The sequence below is a fragment of the Podarcis cretensis genome (assembly GCF_951804945.1).
Source record: "Podarcis cretensis genome assembly, chromosome: 4".
NCBI lineage: Eukaryota > Metazoa > Chordata > Lepidosauria > Squamata > Lacertidae > Podarcis > Podarcis cretensis.
In genome coordinates, this window is record NC_137173.1 from 4917646 (window position 1) to 4938132 (window position 20487).

Sequence of the window (20487 nt, forward strand, 5' to 3'; positions counted from 1 at the left end):
CCAGCACCTGCCAACCTAGCAGTTCGAAAGCACCTCCGGGTGCAAGTAGATAAATAGGGACCGCTTACCAGCGGGAAGGTAAACGGCGTTTCTGTGTGCGGCTCTGGCTCGCCAGAGCAGCGATGTCACGCTGGCCACGTGACCCGGAAGTGTCTCCGGACAGCGCTGGCCCCTGGCCTCCTAAGTGAGATGGGCGCACAACCCCAGAGTCTGTCAAGACTGGCCCGTACGGGCAGGGGTACCTTTACCTTTTTTATAGTTTGGGTTAAACCACTAAGCCTCTTGGGCTTGCTGATCGGAAGGTCGGCAGTTCGAATCCCCACGACGGGGTGAGATCCTGTTGCTCTGTCCCAGCTCCTGCCAACCTAGCAGTTTGAAAGCACACCAGTGCAAGTAGATAAATAGGTACCACTGCAGCAGGAAGGTAAACGGCGTTTCCGTGCACTCTGGTTTCCGTCACGGTGTCCCGTTGCACCAGAAGTGCTTTAGTCCTGCTGGCCACATGACCCAGAAAGCTGTCTGTGGACAAACTCCGACTCCCTTGGCCTGGAAGCACTGCAACCCCATAGTCGCCTTTGACTGGACTTAACCATCAGTCGATCGTTTGGGAGCTTCGAAAACGTGCGGGATGCACGTTTGCAACCCACAGCTGAGCATCTGTGCACGCATGGGTTCCGATTTGGCACTTCTGCACATGCACAAAGCTCGATTTAGCGCTTCTGCGCATGCGTGACCGCCAAAACCCGGAAGTAACCCATTCCGGTACTTCTGGGTTTCCGCGGTCCATAACCCGAAAAAACGCACCCTGAAGCATCTGTACCCTGAGGTATGACAGTATAAAGGGCCCCATTACCTTCAGGAGCTTAGGGCCTCATCAAACCTCAATCCGGCCCTGGATCCATTGCTAGCCCTCCTTGCCCTGGCCCTTTCCCCCTCGCACGCTCAGAGTTTGCAGTCACATTGAGTGCCATCCCTTCTCCACGTGGCCTCCCCCGTGCTCTGCTTCGAGCAGGAAAACGCACCAAGTCAGAACAAGTCGCAGGGAAACTCATTTGTCGCCCACTCGACGGACAGCCTGCCTGGCACTCGTTCCCCGGCCTTCGAAAGTGGGTCTCGCTTACGCAGAGACGCCTCGAGAGCCTTCGAAGCAGAGCGCGGATTCCTCTCGCTCTTTTGTACCAGCACGCGTCTCCATCTCAAGGTTGCCAAGGCTTCCCACATTGATTATCTCGAACAATGATCAGCACTCTGAGCCCAAGACGGAGCCGGCTCGCTTCTGCCTCTTGTCCATTCATTGCCTGCAACCTCTCTGCAGCTGGCTCCTTCCATCTTGTGGGCGCAAACGCTCCCCCTGCGAGGATGGCCATTGTTTTTTTGGGTTTTTTTGTTTGTTTTTTGAGCTGGAATTAGTCATGTTTTAATAAAGTCCAAAGCTACAGTACTGTTGTACAGTGGCGTAGCGTGGGGGGTGCAGGGGGGGCCGGCCGCACCGGGCGCAACATCTGGGGGTTAGGGTTAGGGGGCGCAAATCTACGGGTTAGGGGGCGCAAATTACTTGCCTTGCCCCGGGTGCTGACAACCCACGCTACGCCACTGCTGTTGTATTAACCAACATGTGCCAGTACATTTCCCTTAGAATGTGCTTTCACCCCAAAACCATGTTCAATTATAGCAGCATTTCATCTTAGTTTTGTATAACACTGTCTAAGAACAAAGATGTGTGTTTCCCATTCAAATACCCTTTCCCCCCTCTTGGAACTGTTGGCTTTCATGTATTCTCTCTTTTTTTTAATTTTTTAAATTCAAAGTTATAACAAAACATATTTTCCAAAAACATATCCTTATTCCCCCTCATTTTTTCCTCCCCCCACCCCCCACAAAACCCATTCCCCCACCCCACCCCCCGACTTCCCTCAGTTCCAGTCTTTGGTTTCTCCAATAATGCTATTTTCTGCATGTTACAGAGTTGTATAGATCCTCCAACTGTTTAGCTAATTATTATCAGTAAAAAAATTGTGGATGTTTATTCAAAACCTGCCAAGGATGGCCACTGTGACGCGAGCGCTGTTCCTCTTCTTCTTCCTCCACCGCCTCCCGTTCTCGCTCTGCAGAGCGCGCCTCTCTCCCTGCCCACTTGAACCCAGTAAATGTCAGCATGGCTCCGGGCTTTCTTTTCCGAAATGAAAAGGCAGCGAGAGATCCGGGCAGGTCATAGAATGATGGAGTTGGAAGGGGCCCCCAAGAGTATGGTTACCAGATTTTTTTTGAAGCTGAGTAGCAACAGGGAGTCAGTAGTGGGGATGGTGAGGCAAAAGACCCTTGGTCCAAGCATATTGTATAAAGGTGCAAAGCCCTTCTTTTGCACCCTGTGAAACATAAATGCGCAGTTTTTAAAAAAACTGGGCAACGGCTTTTCGCCCACCCATGACTCCCAAGGTCTCCTGCCCCCTTCTCCCTTTGTTTTGACAGATTGGGGGAGGCTTGGGAGTCGCGGCCCGGTTTTTTTAAAAAAAACTCTGCGCATTTATGTTTCACAGGGTGCAAAAGAAGGGCTTTGCACCTTGCCTCGCAGAGAAACCACGCACCTTGCGCCCCTCCTGGACAAGACCCGGCCGCCCGCAACTCCCAAGCCTCCCCCGATCAGTCAAAACAAAGGGGGGAAGGGGTCAGGAGATCTGTACCGCCGGACGTCCCCGGTTCATCTTTGGCAGTGGCGGCGGCAGCAAGCAGCTCCTGAAGCCTGCCAGAGCCAACTGCGCTACCAGGCTGGCTCCGGGCTGCTGAGGCTGCCTGCCGCTGCCACGTTTCCCAGGGACAGATTTGCAAATCTGGGGACATTCCGGGGATGGAATTTGTCCAGGGACAGATTTGCAAACCCAGGGACTGTCCCCGGGAACTGGGGACGTCTGGTAACCCTACCCAAGAGTCATCTAGTCTGACCCTCCCTGCAACGCAGAAATCACAGCCAAAGCACGTCAAGGGACGTGATCCTCAGATTCAGCACTGCCACCCTCCTGGGCTGGATTCGGTCCTTGAAAGGCCGCAAGCACCGAAAAGATGAGATATGTGTAATTCAAAATAAATGCAATATGAAACCAGTATCTCAGGCCAGCCTACCTCGCAGGGCTGTTGAGGGATCAAATGGCAAGAGGGAGAACCATGTATGGCACCTTGAACTCCTGCGGGGCCAGGAAGGGGGGCAAGTAGAAATGCAATAATAAAAATTAAAAGCTGGATTTGAGCACAATAGCACCCTCGATAGCTCAGCTGGTAAGAGCAGGAGACTCTTAATCTCAAGGTTGTGGATTCGAGTCCCACGTTGGGCAAAAGATTCCTGCACTGCAGGGGGTTGGACTAGATGACCCTCAGGGTCCCTTCCAACTCCACAATTCTATGATTCTATGATTCTCTCCTCTTGCAGCTTCCAGAAGCTGCTAATGAGAGGCACTGCTGCCCCCAAAGCCAGATTAAGGCCCCACAGAATCCAAAATAAAAACAACACTGAACTGTAAAGTATTTTTTTCATGAAATGAAAACGAAACATAGACTAATTGCAACACAGGACAGGGTCTGATTTCATTGCATTATTTTGATTTGCACTGGACAATGCCCCCCTCCCTTCCCGTTTAGGTGGGGATAAGCAATAGAGCCACTGCCGGCAGTTATTTGACTGGAGGGAGGGAAATGCCCTTTGCACATGTTCAGAGGCACTCTCCAGATTCTGGTTCTTGCATCCTGGGCTGGGCCCTAGGATCCAGAACAAATAGAACAGGCCGAGTCCCTGTTCTGTGTTATTTCACGACAGGCAGTGCAGTGCAATGGTTAGAGACCTGGGTGCAGATCTCCACTTGGCCATGAAGCTCACTGGCTGTGACCCTGGGGGCCAGTCAGTGCTTCTCAGCCTATCCTACCTCACAAGGTTGTTGGGAGCTCCTTGGAAGAAAAGCTAGCATAGAAATGCAATAAATAATAATGTTCTTTCCAAAGAGAAACTTCCCTTACCTGCTTTGCAATGCTGCGCTCTGTCTTTTCGTTTGCTTAAAAGGGACATGGGATCCCTGCGCCATCATCTCCTCCTCTCCCACCCCCCCACCCCCCACAAATGGATGCATAATAGCCCAGGGAGACTAATGGAGCCTTGGGAACTGACACAGTGGAAGAGACTCTTCTCCATTAGCTGCAGAAGCAGCCGCTGCTCTGGCGTTAATGGATGCACTGGAATCCTAACAATAATAAAAATAAAGGATACTTGCAATGTTCAGTGCAAGAGGAAAAAGCCGAGATGAAAACACGTTGGGAGAGGATCTCAGCTCCTGGGCGGCCCAGAAACTGCCTCTGAAGGAGCAAACATGACCCCACGGTGTGTGGGAACGCAGAAAGGGGCGCATACAGGTCGCTCTGAACAAACCACTGCTCAGCCACAAGTCGCTGGTTAAACAATGAATTTGCTCCCGCAAAGCAACAAAGGCAAGGAATCACAGAACTGCAATGTTGGTAGGAGGTTCAGAGTCGTGAAAGCAACATCTTGCAGAGAAAAGAGGGATATAAATGCATTCAACAGATTGAGGTTGAATCCTGACAAGACAGAAGTACTGTTTTTGGCGGACAGGAGGCGGGCAGCTGTGGAGGACTCTCTGGTCCTGAATGAGGCAACTGTGCCCCTGAAGGACCAGGTGCGCAGCCTGGGAGTCATTTTGGACTCACAGCTGTCCATGGAGGCACAGGTCAATTCTGTGTCCAGGGCAGCTGTTTACCAGCTCCATCTGGTACGCAGGCTGAGGCCCTACCTGCCTGCGGACTGTCTCGCCAGAGTGGTACATGCTCTAGTTATCTCCCGCTTGGACTACTGCAATGCGCTCTATGTGGGGCTACCTTTGAAGGTTACCCAGAAACTGAAATTAATCCAGAATGCGGGAGCTAGACTGGTGTCTGGGAGCAGCTACCGAGACCACATAACACCAGTCTTGAAAGACCTACACTGGCTCCTAGTATGTTTCCGAGCACAATTCAAAGTGTTGGGATTGACCTTGAAAGCCCTGAATGGCCTCAGTTCAGTATACCTGAAGGAGCGTCTCCACCCCCATCGTTCTGCCTGGACACTGAGGTCCAGCGCTGAGGGCCTTCTGGTGGTTCCCTCGCTGCAAGAAGCTAAGTTACAGGGAACCAGGCAGAGGGCCTTCTAGGTAGTGGCACCCGCCCTGTGGAACGCCCACCCACCAGATGTCAAAGAAATAAACAACTACCAGACTTTTAGAAGAAATCTTTTAGAAGGCAGCCCTGTTCAGGGAAGCTTTTAATGTTTAATAAACTATTGTATTTTACTATTCTGTTGGAAGCCGCCCAGAGTGGCTGGGGAAGCCCAGCCAGATGCCCGGGGTATAAATATATTATTATTATTATTATTATTATTATTATTATTAAAGTAAGAAATCTGTCTCTCTCCTCCCCTTCACAATCCTCAGTCAGTATCTTGGCGACGGCCCTTTAGCAAAACTGTGATCCCTGCATAGCAGCGGGTGCAAATAAATGATCCTCTGGTCCCTTCCAGCCCGACAATTCTATAAAAACCTCCATCTCAGGTGTTCAGCCACTCCAGATAAAATGTCAGAGACACCACGACACGGGATTCTCCGAGGGTATTTATTAACATTACAAAAAAAAGACAACAAGAAGAGGTGTTGCTCTTAAGGAAAGATTCCGCCTGCCCCTGTTTCCCACAGCTTCCCAGCTTCAGACGAAGAAGGCAGGGGGGTTTTCCTGGGCCTTAAGCCTTGCTGGCCTCCTCCCTGTCCAAACAGAGGTGGGCGAGAAGCACCCAGCCCTGACACCCCTCTGCACCCAGCGCTGCTGCTCGGTGGCTCTGGCGATGATGCTCCTTTGTCCCTCCTCCGTCCACCCGGGTACCAAAAACGAGCACCCGGTCTTGCGGAGAGAGACAGGCAGAAGTTCTCAGCACCCGCAAGCCACCAGGTCAAGGCGAAGGGGTTGGCAAAAAGCCACGCAGAGAGAGGGCGGAGGGAGGCGACCAAGAGCATCTCTCTCCTGCCAACTCTCTGGAGTGAGAGAGCAGGAAGCAGAGATGCTTCTGAATACCAGTCCCCGCAAAGCAAGTGCGCTCTGTGTTCGAATCCTGCTTGCGGTTTCCCCCCGCAAGAGGCATCTGCTTGGTCCCTGCAAGAACAGGATATGGGACTAGACAAGTCACTGGCCCGATCCGGCAGGATTTCCCTGTGTGATACTGCCAGGAAGCCCTCGGATGGATCCAAAATGGGCACAGTCCTCTCTGCCCCACCGTTTCTCAATGAGAACAAAAAAGTGAGTTGGCGAAGCCCTGGAGCACCTCCAGAGAGGGCTCAAAATCCACGCCGTGGCCAGGGGAGGCGTCTCATGGTTCCTGCACAATCCAAAAGAAAGATGCGGCGGGCGAGGGGCACCTGTGGGTAAAGCCACCAGGACAGGACAGGGGGCAGGAGCGATGCCGGTTCGGTAGTAAATTTGGCACATGTTGATCAGAGATGCAACGTCCTCCTGGGGTTTGTCTTGGGTTCCCGGGGCTCCTTCTCCAGTCGGCTTATCAATGTCCCAGCCTCCTGAGGACCGTCTCCAGGGCTGTCCTTGAAGAAAGCTCCCTTGCAGGGAGATGGGGAGTCCCTAAAGGGCAGGCTTTGTTCCTGAACATCCCCCCCTCCCTTCCCCGCTGGACCAGCCAAGGGCTCTTCGTTTCCGGACGGCTCCTTCGCCTCCTTGGACTTTGGCCAAGCATCCTGCGGGAGGAAAGAGAGACGCAAAAATTACACCCAGGAACACGTCCTCCTGTCCTGTACTCTCTACACACCTGTCCTGTACTAAACTAAAAAGACCTGAGGAACGAGATCATCACCCCACTTGTACTAACCATCCCAGGGCACTCAACCACTGCCACAATGCCCTTTCTTCTATCAGATAACAGCAAAGGTTGCTAGATTCATAGCAGGGGCAATCAGAATAAGGGCCACTAACTGACGGCTGATTCAGGACTTTAAATTGTGCTTTTGTGTCAAATTTCCTTTTCTGCATATACTGTAATGCTTTACTGTTGCTATGGCCATTGGCTAATGCGAATAAAATTTTATCTCTCTCTCTCTGGTTAGCCACTGGGGGAAAGAGGATCCTAGGCTAGGTCTGATCAGGAAATGTCTTCTTAACAATACCCTGTCCCCTGGTTGCCATTTGTGCATATACCAGATTTTATCTACGTTGGCACAAAACTACAGTGGTGCCTTGCAAGACGAAAATAATCCGTTCCGCGAGTCTCTTTGTCTAGCGGTTTTTTCGTCTTGCGAAGCAAGCCCATTGACGGCTTAGCGGATTAGCGCTATTAGCGGCTTAGCGGCTATTAGCGGCTTAACGGCTTAGAAAAAGGGGGGGGAGGGAAAAAACTCGCAAGACTCGCAAGACGTTTTCGTCTTGCGAAGCAAGCCCATAGGGAAATTCGTCTTGCGAAGCGCCTCGAAAAACGGAAAACCCTTTCGTCTAGCGGGTTTTTCGTCTTGCGAGGCATTCGTCTTGCGGGGCACCACCACTGTACCGTATTTTTCGCTCTATAAGATGCACCTGAAAAGTAAGGGGAAATGTGTGTGCGTCTTATGGAGCGAATTCAGGCGGGAGGCTCTGCTCAGCGCTCCCTTTAAAGAGTCGCGTGGAACATGTGTGCTGCTCTTGGGGGCTTTTCCCCAAGGAGGGAGAAGGGCTGCCCTTCTGGTTTAGCCACGCAAAGCCTCCGCAGGGCAGCGGGGAGCCTTCATCCCGCTGCCCTGCGGAGTCTTCGCGCGGCTTTGCGTTGCTTTATTATTTCTTGTTTTCCTCCCCTAAAAACTAGGTGCGTCTTATGGCCCGGTGCATCTACTAGAGTGAAAAATACGGTATGTGCTATTAGAAGCAAAGCACCCAGGAAGGGCGGCCGGGTTTCTGAAGAGCACAGCAAACGGAGGCAGAGGACTGGGGAAGGATGCGCAGGGATGTGGCCGAACCTTTTGCAGTGGTGGTCCTTGGACGCGGGTCCCACCGGTATATTTTAAGAGGATCTGGGCCAGGGTGAGAACAAGAAGGAGCAAGTTCAGGGGAGCGTGGTTGAGATGATCAAGGGCCTGGGAGCCAACCCTGATGAGGAACAGTTGAAGGAATTGGGGATGTTTTGCCTGGAGAAGAGAAGACTGAGAAGTGATGGAACAGCTCCCTTCAAATCTCTCAAAGATCATGGAATCATAAAACTGTAGCGTTGGAGGGAACCCCAAGGATCATCTAGTCCAACCCGCCACAATGCAGGAATCTCAGCTAAAGCATCTGCTTAAGGAGCTCGAAGGAAGGAGAGTTCACCAGCTTCTGCAAGCTTCCGAACAGCTCATACGGTCAAATAGTTCTTCCTGACGTTTCGTTGGAATCTCTTTTCTTGGAAATTGAAGCCGCTGGTTCGGGTCCTAGCTTCCGGAGCAGGAGAAAACAAGCTTGCTCTTCCATGGGATGGTCTTTGAGATATTTGAAGATGGCTCTCATATCTCCTCTCCGTCTTCTGTTCTCCATACCCAATTCCTTCAACCGTTCCTCAGCAGGCTTGGTTTCCAGACCCTTGATCCTCTTGGTCGCCCTGCTCTGCAAACCTTCCAGCTTGTCAACATCCTTCTTATATTGGGGTGCCCAGAATTGGACACAGGACTCCAGATGTGGTCTGACCAAGGCAGAATACAGTGGGACTATGACTTCCCTTGATCTACACACTGGACTTCAGTTGATGCCCCTAGAAGAGCATTAGTCAATCGCCTTTGGTGTGAAACTGCTGCTATGGCAGGATGTTGTAGCTTTCAGAAAGTTTGTGGTCAAGAGGACTAAGAGAGACCTCAGTGGTCCTTCCAAAACCAGGTCTCTTCTCAGCAGCCCTGCGGACTGCATGCGGGGCCAATCTGTGGCCCAGGGAGACAATAGTTACCTGCCACGCTCGGTGTCCGGTTTCATACATCCCGAAGGAGCTGGAGAGGAAAGGAGAGAAGTTTAGAAAGGAAGAAGTCGCCTTCCCATCCTCCTGTCCCTGATCATTACACACACAGTTGGGTCTGGCTTATTTCTTTGGTAGAGCAAGCCTAAAGGCTTGAGAGGCAGTGTGGTACAGTGGTCAGAGTGTCAGACTAGGACCTGGGAGAGACCAGGGTTCGAATCCCCCCACTTGGCCATGGAGCTTACCGGGTGCGACCCTGTATGAGCCTCTCACCCTCAGCCGAACCTACCTCGCAGGGTAGTTGTTGTCAAGATAAGAGGAGGAGGAGGACTTGAAGGAAAGGTGGGATGGAAATGCAGTGAATCAAGGTTCCCCCAACCTGGGTCTCCAGCTGATTTTGGACTACAGTTCCCATCATCCCTGGCCACTAGCTAGGGATGATGGGAGTTGTAGTCCAAAAACAGCAGGAGACTCAAGCTGGGGGGAAACCCTGCAAGAAACAAACAAGCAGATAACGGTAGCAAGGTGGAGCTTCCATGTTCAGTGGCAGTCTGTCCTGGAGACAAAGGGTTGTGAGCTCAGGATCCACAGAGGATGACTGGCTCCCTATGCAGAATTGCAGGATTTTGGCGCTGGAAGGTCATTTAATCTAACCCCCTGCTCAGGGCCGGACCACCCACCAGGCAAGGCGAGGCAATCGCCTCCAGCAGCAGGATCCACAGGGACAGCAGATCCTAAAGAGGAGCTTTATTCCCCAATCCTTGTCCCTGATGTAGATCTTCACTCGCCCTGGCGGGGAGAGGGGTGCCATTTCCTGTCCCCCCTCATGGGTCTGGGCTGCCCTGACAGGGATTGTCTCTTCCCAGGGACCGAAAGCTTAGGAATGGACTGAGACCGCACCAGGCCAAGGGTGTGGATCTGCCGTGGTGGGGGTTCAAACTGGGACCTAGACGTTGCATTTGGGGCCTCTGTGCTGCAGATGGAAACCCACATCAGAGGGGGCTAGACTCGATGAGCTTTGGAGGTCCCTTCCAATTCCACAACGCTATAACAATAACAACAACAACAACAACAACAACAACAATATATTATTTATACCCCACCCATCTGGCTGGGTTTCCCCAGCCACATTTATACCCCACCCATCTGGCTGGGTTTCCCCAGCCACTCTGGGCGGCTTCCAACAAAATATTAAAATATAATAACCTATGAAACATTAAAAGCTTCCCTAAACAAGGCTGCCTTCTAAAATATGTCTTCTAAAAGTCTGGTAGTTGTTTATTTCTTTGACATCTGGTGGGAGGGCATTCCACAGGGCGGGTGTCACCACCGAGAAGGCCCTCTGCCTGGTTCCCTGTAACTTCACTTCTTGCAGGGAGGGAACCACCAGAAGGCCCTCGGAGCTGGACCTCAGTGTCCGGGCTGAACGATGGGGGTGGAAACACTCCTTCAGATATACTGGACCGAGGCCGTTTAGGGCTTTGAAGGTCAGCACCAACACTTTGAATTGTGCTCGGAAACGTACTGGGAGCCAGTGTAGGTCTTTCAAGACTGGCGTTATGTGGTCTTGGCAGCTGCTCCCAGTCACCAGTCTAGCTGCCACATTCTGGATTAGTTGTAGTTTCCAGGTCACCTTCAGCCCCACATAGAGCACATTGCAGTAGTCCAAGCGGGAGATAACCAGAGCATGCACCACTCTAGCAAGACAGTCTGTAGGCAAGAAGGGTCTCATCCTGTGCACCAGATGGAGCTGATAAACAGCTGCCCTGGACACAGAATTGGCGCTGGCTTCTTAGAGCAAAAAAGCAGAGTGCGGACATCTCTGCTGGGATGGTTGCAGAGCTGAGCAGCTTTCCCTCGCCTGCTGCCCTCCCTCCAGGTGCCCGGCGCCCAGCACAACGTGGGCAACCTGTGCCCATCGTCAGTATCTGTGCGTTGCCCTCACCATCAGCGGGTCGGCTGCGAAGGCCGCGACGCTGTTCCTCATCTCACTCTCGTTGCCTCGCAGAGGGATCAGGGAGATGTTCCCCAAGCGGGAATCCTGCTGCATCCGGGACGCCCGAACCTTGGAGGACTCCGGCGGCCAGATGTTTCCGCCATGCTGGGAAGGCCAGAGAGGGAGGAGAAGGTCACAAGGAGCACAAGAAGGGACAAGGTGGATCAGGCCCGGCGGCCAGTCGCAGGCCAGTTCTCCACCTCCTGCTCCACCCTCATAGAATCCTAGCACTGTAGAGTTGGGAAGGAACCCAGGGGCCATCTAGCCCAACCCCCTGCAACAACCCTGCAAGGTAGGTCAGGGTGAGACCCCTCCACTTACCTGCACAGAGAGAAAGGTGGCAAACCAGCCCCGCAACTCCATCTGCGTGTCACAGCAGAGATACCTGTGGGGGAGGAAGGAGATAATGATGATGATGATGATGATGATGATGATGATGATAATGATAATAATAATAGAATCATAGAATCATAGAGTTGGAAGAGACCACAAGGGCTATGGAGTCCAACCCCCTGCCAAGCAGGAAACACCATCAGAGCACTCCTGACATATGGTTGTCAAGCCTCTGCTTAAAGACCTCCAAAGAAGGAGACTCCACCACACTCCTTGGCAGCAAATTCCACTGTCAAACAGCTCTTACTGTCAGGAAGTTCTTCCTAATGTTTAGGTGGAATCTTCTTTCTTGTAGTTTGGAACCATTGCTCCGTGTCTGCTTCTCTGGAGCAGCAGAAAACAACCTTTCTCCCTCCTCTATGTGACATCCTTTTATAGATTTGAACTAAACTGGGCTAAACATGCCCAGCTCCCTTAGCCGTTCCTCATAAGGCATCGTTTCCAGGCCTTTGACCATTTTGGTTGCCCTCCTCTGGACACGTTCCAGTTTGTCAGTGTCCTTCTTGAACTGTGGTGCCCAGAACCGGACACAGTACTCCAGGTGAGGTCTGACCAGAGCAGAATACAGTGGCACTATTGCTTCCCTTGATCTAGATGCTATACTCCTATTGATGCAGCCCAGAATTGCATTGGCTTTATTTAATAATAAAATTTTCTTTATACCCTGCTCTCCCAGGCCAGAGCCAGGCTCAGGGCAGCTAACACCAGTAAAATTTCAGTAAAAACATAATAAGAAAAAGAAAAAAACAATTTAAAATACAGGTTAAAATGCAATTTAAAATGCAGCCTCATTTTAAAAGTCAAAACCATAAGGGGAGGGAAACATAAGGGTCAGACTGAGTCCAAACCAAAGGCCAGGCAGAACACCTTTGTCTTGCTTGGTACTCAAACGCCTTGGTTCCCAAACACCGAAAACCCAGGAGTGTCCTGGTTTTCAAATGTTTTTCAGATGCCGAAAGTCCGATGCGGCTGTCGGATATTGTTTCCGGGGTGCCTGCACCAATCAGAAGCTGCGCCTTGGTTTTCAAACATTTTGAAAGTAAAACGGGCTTCCGAAATGGATTAAGTTTGGCATTTTTGTTTTTGCTCTTTATTTTGCGTTTGTTTTCAAGGCTTTCTTGGTTAATTTGTTTATGTGACTGTATGGAACCCAGTTCAGCTACTGAGTGAGTGAGTGAGTGAGTGATTGTGTGACTGAGGAAAGGGATAAAAGCCCCCCATTCAAACATCATCAGTGCAGGTAAGAAAAAAGTATTATTATTATTATCATCTACAATACCGTCTCATTTATGTTATAGTACAGTACATTGATTATTGCATTCATTTTACAGATCAATGGTCTCGTTAGCTAGTAAAATCCATGTTAAATTGCTGTTTTAGGGGTTGCTTTTAAAAGTCTGGAACGGATTAATCCGTTTTGCATTACTTTCTATGGGAAAGCGCGCCCTGGTTTTGGAACAGACTTCTGGAACGGATTAAGTTTGAGAATCAAGGTAAGGTAAAGGGACCCCTGACCATTAGGTCCAGTCGCAGACGACTCTTGGGTTGCAGCGCTCATCTCGCTTTACTGGCCGAGGGAGCCGGCGTACAGCTTCCGGGTCATGTGGCCAGCATGACTAAGCCGCTTCTGGCGAGCCAGAGCAGCGCACGGAAATGCCATTTACCTTCCCGCCAGAGCGGTGCCTATTTATCTACTTGCACTTTGACGTGCTTTTGAACTGCTGGGTTGGCAGGAGCAGGGACCGAGCAACGGGAGCTCACCCCGTCGCGGGGATTCGAACCGCCGACCTTCTGATCGGCAAGTCCTAGGCTCTGTGGTTTAACCTATATTATTACTGTTTCTATTTATTTATACCTTGCTTTTCCCCATATCGGGGACTTGAGGTGGCTCACAGAATAGATAAAACCAAGGGGGGGGGGGAATCATTACAAAATGAAAAGGAGGGAGGGATGTATCTGGGACTGTGCCCAGCATCGTGCCCAGCATTCGAGAAAAGGCTGTCTGCCTACCAAACTTTTTCGAAAGCCATAAATTATTGCTGCCCATTTTTCTTAAATTTTGTTGATTTATTTTTTTCTGTAAACCACTCTGATCCTCCCCCCAGGCTGTATATAAATTTTACGAAATAAATAAAAAGGAATTTCCCCAGCTTTTATCGGGATCGAAACAAACAAGCGGTAAAATGCGGTCTTGACTATGCTACCACTCAGTGGATTTGTAACTGGCTGACTGACCGAACCCAAAGGGTCTCATCAATGGTTCCTCTTCATCCTGGAGAAGAGTGACTAGTGGGGTGCCACAGGGTTCTGTCTTGGGCCCGGTCTTTTTCAACATCTTTATGAACGACTTGGATGATGGACTCAAGGGCATCCTGATCAAATTTGCAGATGACACCAAACTGGGAGGGGTGGCTAACACCCCAGAGGACAGGATCACACTTCAAAACGACCTTAACAGATTAGAGAACTGGGCCAAAACAAACAAGATGAGTTTTAACAGGGAGAAATGTAAAGTATTGCACTTGGGCAAAAAAAAAAATAAATGAGAGGCACAAATACAAGATGGGTGACACCTGGCTTGAGAGCAGTACATGTGAAAAGGATCTAGGAGTCTTGGTTGACCACAAACTTGACATGAGCCAACAGTGTGACGCGGCAGCTAAAAAAGCCAATGCAATTCTGGGCTGCATCAATAGGAGTATAGCATCTAGATCAAGGGAAGTAATAGTGCCACTGTATTCTGCTCTGGTCAGACCTCATCTGGAGTACTGTGTCCAGTTCTGGGCACCACAGTTCAAGAAGGACACTGACAAACTGGAACGTGTCCAGAGGAGGGCAACCGAAATGGTCAAAGGCCTGGAAACGATGCCTTATGAGGAACGGCTAAGGGAGCTGGGCATGTTTAGCCTGGAGAAGAGGAGGTTAAGGGGTGATATGATAGCCATGTTCAAATATATAAAAGGATGTCACATAGAGGAGGGAGATAGGTTGTTTTCTGCTGCTCCAGAGAAGCGGACACGGAGCAATGGTTCCAAACTACAAGAAAGAAGATTCCACCTAAACATTAGGAAGAACTTCCTGACAGTAAGAGCTGTTTGACAGTGGCATTTGCTGCCAAGGAGTGTGGTGGAGTCTCCTTCTTTGGAGGTCTTTAAGCAGAGGCTTGACAACCATATGTCAGGAGTGCTCTGATGGTGTTTCCTGCTTGGCAGGGGGTTGGACTCCATAGCCCTTGTGGTCTCTTCCAACTCTATGATTCTATGATTCTATGATTCTAAGCAAAAAACCAGAGTTGTGGGTCTGGACCCCCCACCAGCTGCTTACCATTGCTGCTTCTCCAGCTTCTCGTTCTCAAAGAAGACGGTGAACCCCCAGCTGGAAGAGAGGGAGGGAGGAAGAGTCAAAAGGAGAGCAAGCCAGCAAAAAAATCAGCCACCTCCGCCCCATTTTTTGTGCTGCCTCGGGGGAAATGGTTCCTTGGGGTTTCCGTGTTTCCCCAGGTTAAGCAGGTGGGCAGGGAAGGTTACACACATTTACAGAACCATAGAAGTGTACAGCTGGAAGTGACCTCCAAAAATTATTATTATTATTATCTGAACAGCATCTTGAAGGTCCCCGGTCCCTAATCCCTGATAACATCTCCCAGAAGGGCTGAAAACTCACCCCACAGCCCACCACCAATGCACACACTTCAAATCCTGCCATGACGCAACAGAGCACATCTCTGAACATCAGTTCCCGCTCGTCTCCGAAGCATCCCACCTCCTCTTTGCAATTAGCCCTAATAAGCAGTGACTGCAGCAAAATCAGGGTCCTTCCGTCAGCTGAGAGTCCTGTGGGTGTTTTTTCCCCAGACCCTCAAAAGTTTCCCCCAGATGGAGGAACCCTGTGCTCAGCTGGTACCACTTAACAGAGCTGTGCATCTTGCGAAGCAGGTTTGCCACCTGGCGGCCGAGGGCGGGTTGTGCACGAGCTCAAGAAGAACAGGTAAGCAGAGCCTGCAGGATCAGGCCAGGGGCCCAGCCAGCCCAGCCTCCTGTTCTCGCGGTGCAAAACCCGCAGGAAGAAGAAGAAGAAGAAGAAGAAGATGAGTTTGGATTTGATATCCCGCCTTTCACTCCCCTTCAGGAGTCTCAAAGCGGCTCACATTCTCCTTTCCCTTCCTCCCCCACAACAAACACTCTGTGAGGTGAGTGGGGCTGAGAGACTTCAAAGAAGTGTGACTGGCCCAAGGTCACCCAGCAGCTGCATGTGGAGGAGCGGAGTTCCGAACCCGGTTCTCCAGATTACGAGACTACCGCTCTCAACCACTACACCACACTGGCTCTCAGGCAGGATCCGGGATCAGGTAACTGATGTTGAGAAGCATTGCTGTCTCTGACTGTGGAGGCAGAGTATGGCCCTCGACAGCCCTCTCCTCCCGAGTCGTCCTAGCTGTTGGCCATCGCTGCCTCCTGTGGCAGACAGTTCCACAGTCTAACTCTGCGCTGCACGAAGAAGGGCTTTCTTTTATCGGCTCTGAATCTTCCAAACTGGCAGGAAGGATGGGCGGGGGGGCGAGTCCATAGGCGCAGCCAGGATTTATGTTCAGGGGGGACAGAACCGAGCTATCTGCGACGCGATTGGTCAGCTTGTTAAGTATTTTTATGTATTTATTTCTTGCCCCTCTGGCTACGGCTGTGTCAGAGTCCAGAAGCATCTGGAGGGTTACAGACTCAGGGACTCATGCAGAGATGCAGGTGGCACTCCTCTGAATATGGTGATGATTTTGTTGTTGTTTGTTGTTGTTTAGTCGTTTAGTCGTGTCCGACTCTTCGTGACCCCATGGACCAGAGAACGCCAGGCACTCCTGTCCTCCACTGCCCCCCGCAGCTTGGTCAGACTCATGCTGGTAACCTCGAAAACACTATCCAACCATCTCGTCCTCTGTCGCCCCTTCTCCTTGTGCCCTCCATCTTTCCCAACATCAGGGTCTTCTCCAGGGAGTCTTCTCTTCTCATGAGGTGGCCAAAGTACTGGAGCCTCAGCTTCACAATCTGTCCTTCCAGTGAGCACTCAGGGCTGATTTCCTTCAGAATGGAGAGGTTTCTTGCAGTCCATGGGACTCTCAAGAGTCTCCTCCAGCACCATAATTCAAAAGCATCAATTCTTCGGCGATCAGCCTTCTTTATGGTCCAGCTCTCACTTCCATACATCACTACTGGGAAAACCATAGCTTTAACTATACGGACCTTTGTTGGCAAGGTGATGTCTCTACTTCTCAAGATGCTGTCTAGGCCTGTCATTGCCCTTCTCCCAAGAAGCAGGCGTCTTTTAATTTCGTGGCTGCTGTCACCATCTGCAGTGATCATGGAGCCCAAGAAAGTAAAATCTCTCACTGCCTCCATTTCTTCCCCTTCTATTTGCCAGGAGGTGATGGGACCAGTAGCCATGATCTTCGTTTTTTTGATGTTGAGCTTCAGACCATATTTTGCACTCTCCTCTTTCACCCTCAATAAAAGGTTCTTTAATTCCTCCTCACTTTCTGCCATCAAGGTTGTGTCATCTGCATATCTGAGGTTGTTGATATTTCTTCCGGCAATCTTAATTCCGGCTAGGGATTCATCCATGGTGATGATTAGAATATTATTATTATTATTATTATTATTTATTATATACCCCATGCATCCAACTAGGTTGCCGCAGTCACTCTGGGATGCTTCACACAGATCACATAAACATAACGAAAGATTGCCATGGGCGTCAGGGGGTTGGACTAGATGACCCTTGGGGTCCCCTCTAAAATTCTCTGATTCGCTGATCCTGAAGGTTCTGGAAGCAGATCTTTTGGGGGAGAAGGGCCAGGGGCACTTACAAAAATTCAGCACAGATAAAGAGGTGTCCAGCCAGGATGAGACTGGCACAGATGAAGAGGCAGCGGCACTTGAACTCAGAGCAGACACTCACCAGCTCGGAGGACGGACTTTCTTCTTTATTCCCAGGTAGATCTTCAGGTTCTTCACTGGCCATTCTTTCTCCGGTTTGTGGCTCTGGAGAAGGAGGAGAAGAGTGAGAGAGCAGAAAGCGAACTTACAATTCTATGACTCATTGGCACAAAACTGCAGCCAGGGGTCATCTAGTCCAACCCCCAGCAATGCGGAAATCACGGTTAAAGAATTCCTAACAGGTGCCCATCCAACCTCAGCTTAAAAACCTCCAACGGAGGATTGAACCTGCGACCTCTGTATTTAAACCCCCTATAAATGTACTATTCCTTCCCTTGACCTGGACACTAGACTTCTGTTGATGCAGCCCAGAATAGTATTAGCTTTTTTTGATGCTGCATCACACTGTGGACTCATGTTTAGCTTGTGGTCCACTCAATCCTGTTCACATGCAAGCCAGGGGTGTCCCCAATCTTATATTTGTGAATCTGGTTCTTCCTGCAGAAGTGCAGAACCTGACATTTGCCCCAACTGAAATCCATTTGGTTCGTTTTGGTCCAGCTCCCTGATCCAGATTCTGCCTTCTGAGGCATTAGAGTGAACCCTTGGTTCTCGAATTTCATCCGTTCCAGGAGTCCGCTCGACTCCCGAAACCATTTGAAAGCCAAGGCGCGGCTTCCGATCGGCTGCAGGAGCTTCCTGCACTCAATCAAAAGCCGCACCAGACGTTTGGCTTCTGAAAAACGTCTGAAAACCGCAACACTTACTTCCAAGTTTTTGGCGTTCGGGAGCCAAATGTACGAGTACCAAGGCGTTTGAGAACCAAGGTATGACTGCAGTTACCCCTCTGAGTTTGATATCACCTGGAAATCGGACGAGCATCCCCAAATCCCAAGGGCCAAACCTCAGAAGCAGACTCTAACCCCTAGTCCACGTTGCTACTGTGCTGTCAACGCCAAGATTTGAAGCAGGATTTCATGTTAGAACAAGGGTCAGCAAACTTACTGCACCTCGGGCCGGTGTCTCCAGCCCCGATCGCGAAGCAGGCCGGAGGGCGGGGGAGCGCGTGCCCATACGCCTGCACACATGCTATTTCCGGCGCACTTCCGGGTCGAAGGAGCACCGGAAATAGCTTGTGCGCATGGGCACGGGCCTCCTCCGACCCGGATGTGCACCAGAAATAACGCTTGCACATGCGCGCAAGCTATTTCCAGTGCTCCTCTGACCCGGAAGTGGGCAGCCGCGCAGCGCAGCGCAGGTAAGAGTAGGTAGCAGCAGCGGGGGGAACCGCGGGCTGGATAAATGAGTCCCTCAGGTCTTATCCGGCAGGCGGACCTTAGTTTGGGGACCCCTGTCTTAGACATATTAGGGGATGCACTGGGGATTGAACCCAGGACGGTCTGCATAATAATAATAATAATAATAATAATAATAATAATAATAATAATAATAATAATAATTTATTATTTATACTCCGCCCATCTGGCTGGGTTTCCCCAGCCACTCTGGGCGACTTCCAACAAAATAATAAAATACAATAATTCATCAAATATTAAAAGCCTCCCTCAACTGCCTTCAGATGTCTTCTAAAAGTCAGACAGTTGTCTATTTCCTTGACATCTGATGGGAGGCTGTTCCACAGGGCGGGCGCCACCACCAAGAAGGCCCTCTGCCTGGTTCCCTGTAACCTCACTTCTCGCAGGAAAGGAACCGCCAGAAGGCCCTCGGAGCTGGACCTCAGTGTCTGGGCAGAACGATGGGGGTGGAGACGCTCCTTCAGGTCTACTGGGCCTTTGAGGCCGTTTAGGGCTTTCAAGGTCAGCACCAACACTTTGAATTGTGCTCGGAAATGTACTGGGAGTCAATGTAGGTCTTTCAAGACCGGTGTGGCCCTGGGTTCCCCCCCCCCCCATTGCAAAATGGGAATCAAGTGTCTGAGAGTCACCATGACCTTTGCCAGCTACATGATGCCGGCACGACTCTCAAAACAGGCAGGCGACAGGGCTGGCACCCAGAGAGGGTTGTCAAGGGAACCTCTGCACGTACCCGGACTTCCTTGTAGAGGCGCAGGCAGCTGCTGTTGAGGATGAAGTATCGGTCGTGGAAGCCGGTGCTTAGCCCCACGCCCAGCACATTCTTCTCCTCCCGGAACTTCATCATGCCATGCTTGCTGTCGCCCACCTTGCTGGCTGGGGAAGAACAAAGGCATCAGGAAGCTGGGGGTGGGGGTGCCAAGGGCTTGAGGACTAGGGCCATGACAAGGCTTACGGAGGCAACAGAGGAGGGAGGTGGCTTTCTTCAGCTTGCAAACCGACTTGGGTATTTTAAAATAGAAAGACGGTACACAAATTAAAAGTGATGATGATGATGACTGGATTTTTAAAAAAAAACACCGTACTTTTCAGTGTATAAGACTTGTTTTTTTAATCTAAAATAACATTCAAAATCTGGCCTCGTCTTATACACGGGTATTATCTCCCCCCATTTTCTTCAATCGGAGTTCCCAAAAATAGGGAGCGTCTTATAGACGGAAAAATATGGTATGCCATGATTTTATTTCTTAGACAAATCAGGGACGCTCAGTGACACTTCCTCTATGCCAGGCAGCAGTTTACAAACTTCAATCATATCACCACTTATTTGCCTTTTCCCTAAACTGAAAGTCCCAAACGCTGAAACCTTTCTTCGTAGGGGAGTCAGTTCATGCATTGCGACTTGCTATTATTTTCACTGAGGGTAGTTTCGTAATTCTTGATTGCAATTGCTATGAGTTTATTTCCGTTCAATTGCTGTTTGCCAATATTTTGAGACTTAATTGCATTGTGTACTAATGCGACCTAGTGGATTATTGAACATTACATCCTTCGATACAAGTTCTTTATTTTAAAATTATGGCATTGTTATATTGGGTCAGATTATTACAAGACGGGTGATCTTTGCTGTCTGTTTTGCTGCTGCAAACCGCATGTGTATAGTACCATATTTTTCGCTCTATAGGACGCACTTTTTTCCCCTCCAAAAATGAAGGGGAGTGAATGCAGGCTCTTTGGCTTCAGCGATAGCAATGGGAAGCCTCCGAAGCACAGAGGGAGCATTCCCTACACACTCCGGAGGCTTCGCATTGCTTTCGCTGAAGCCTGGAGAGCGAGAGGGGTCAGTGCTCACCAACCCCTCTCGCTCTCCAGGCTTCAGGCAGCTATCCGCAA

At 50.4% G+C, this 20487-nt stretch overlaps 1 protein-coding gene and 1 long non-coding RNA gene across 9 annotated transcripts in view; one reads left to right on the top strand and one right to left on the bottom strand.

Annotated features, from left to right (window-relative positions):
- Positions 1-20487, top strand: part of LOC307215200 — a 244378-nt gene that overhangs the window by 122949 nt on the left and 100942 nt on the right. The window lies entirely within an intron of this gene.
- The window catches only part of ARAP1 (ArfGAP with RhoGAP domain, ankyrin repeat and PH domain 1), a 156846-nt gene continuing 141985 nt past the window's right edge, over positions 5627-20487 (bottom strand). For 7 of the 8 annotated variants that reach the window (XM_079973315.1, XM_079973317.1, XM_079973318.1 and 4 more), the window contains 7 exons: positions 19328-19470; positions 17304-17386; positions 14682-14732; positions 11286-11349; positions 10914-11069; positions 8963-9002; positions 5627-6764 (listed from right to left, as the gene is read on the bottom strand). In XM_079973315.1, the coding sequence (XP_079829441.1) occupies positions 8985-9002; positions 10914-11069; positions 11286-11349; positions 14682-14732; positions 17304-17386; positions 19328-19470 (515 nt within the window). In that variant the 3' untranslated portion in view covers positions 5627-6764; positions 8963-8984. Of the gene's footprint in view, positions 6765-8962; positions 9003-10913; positions 11070-11285; positions 11350-14681; positions 14733-17303; positions 17387-19327; positions 19471-20487 lie in introns of those variants that run through there. The other variant, XR_013838246.1, reaches the window with a different exon arrangement.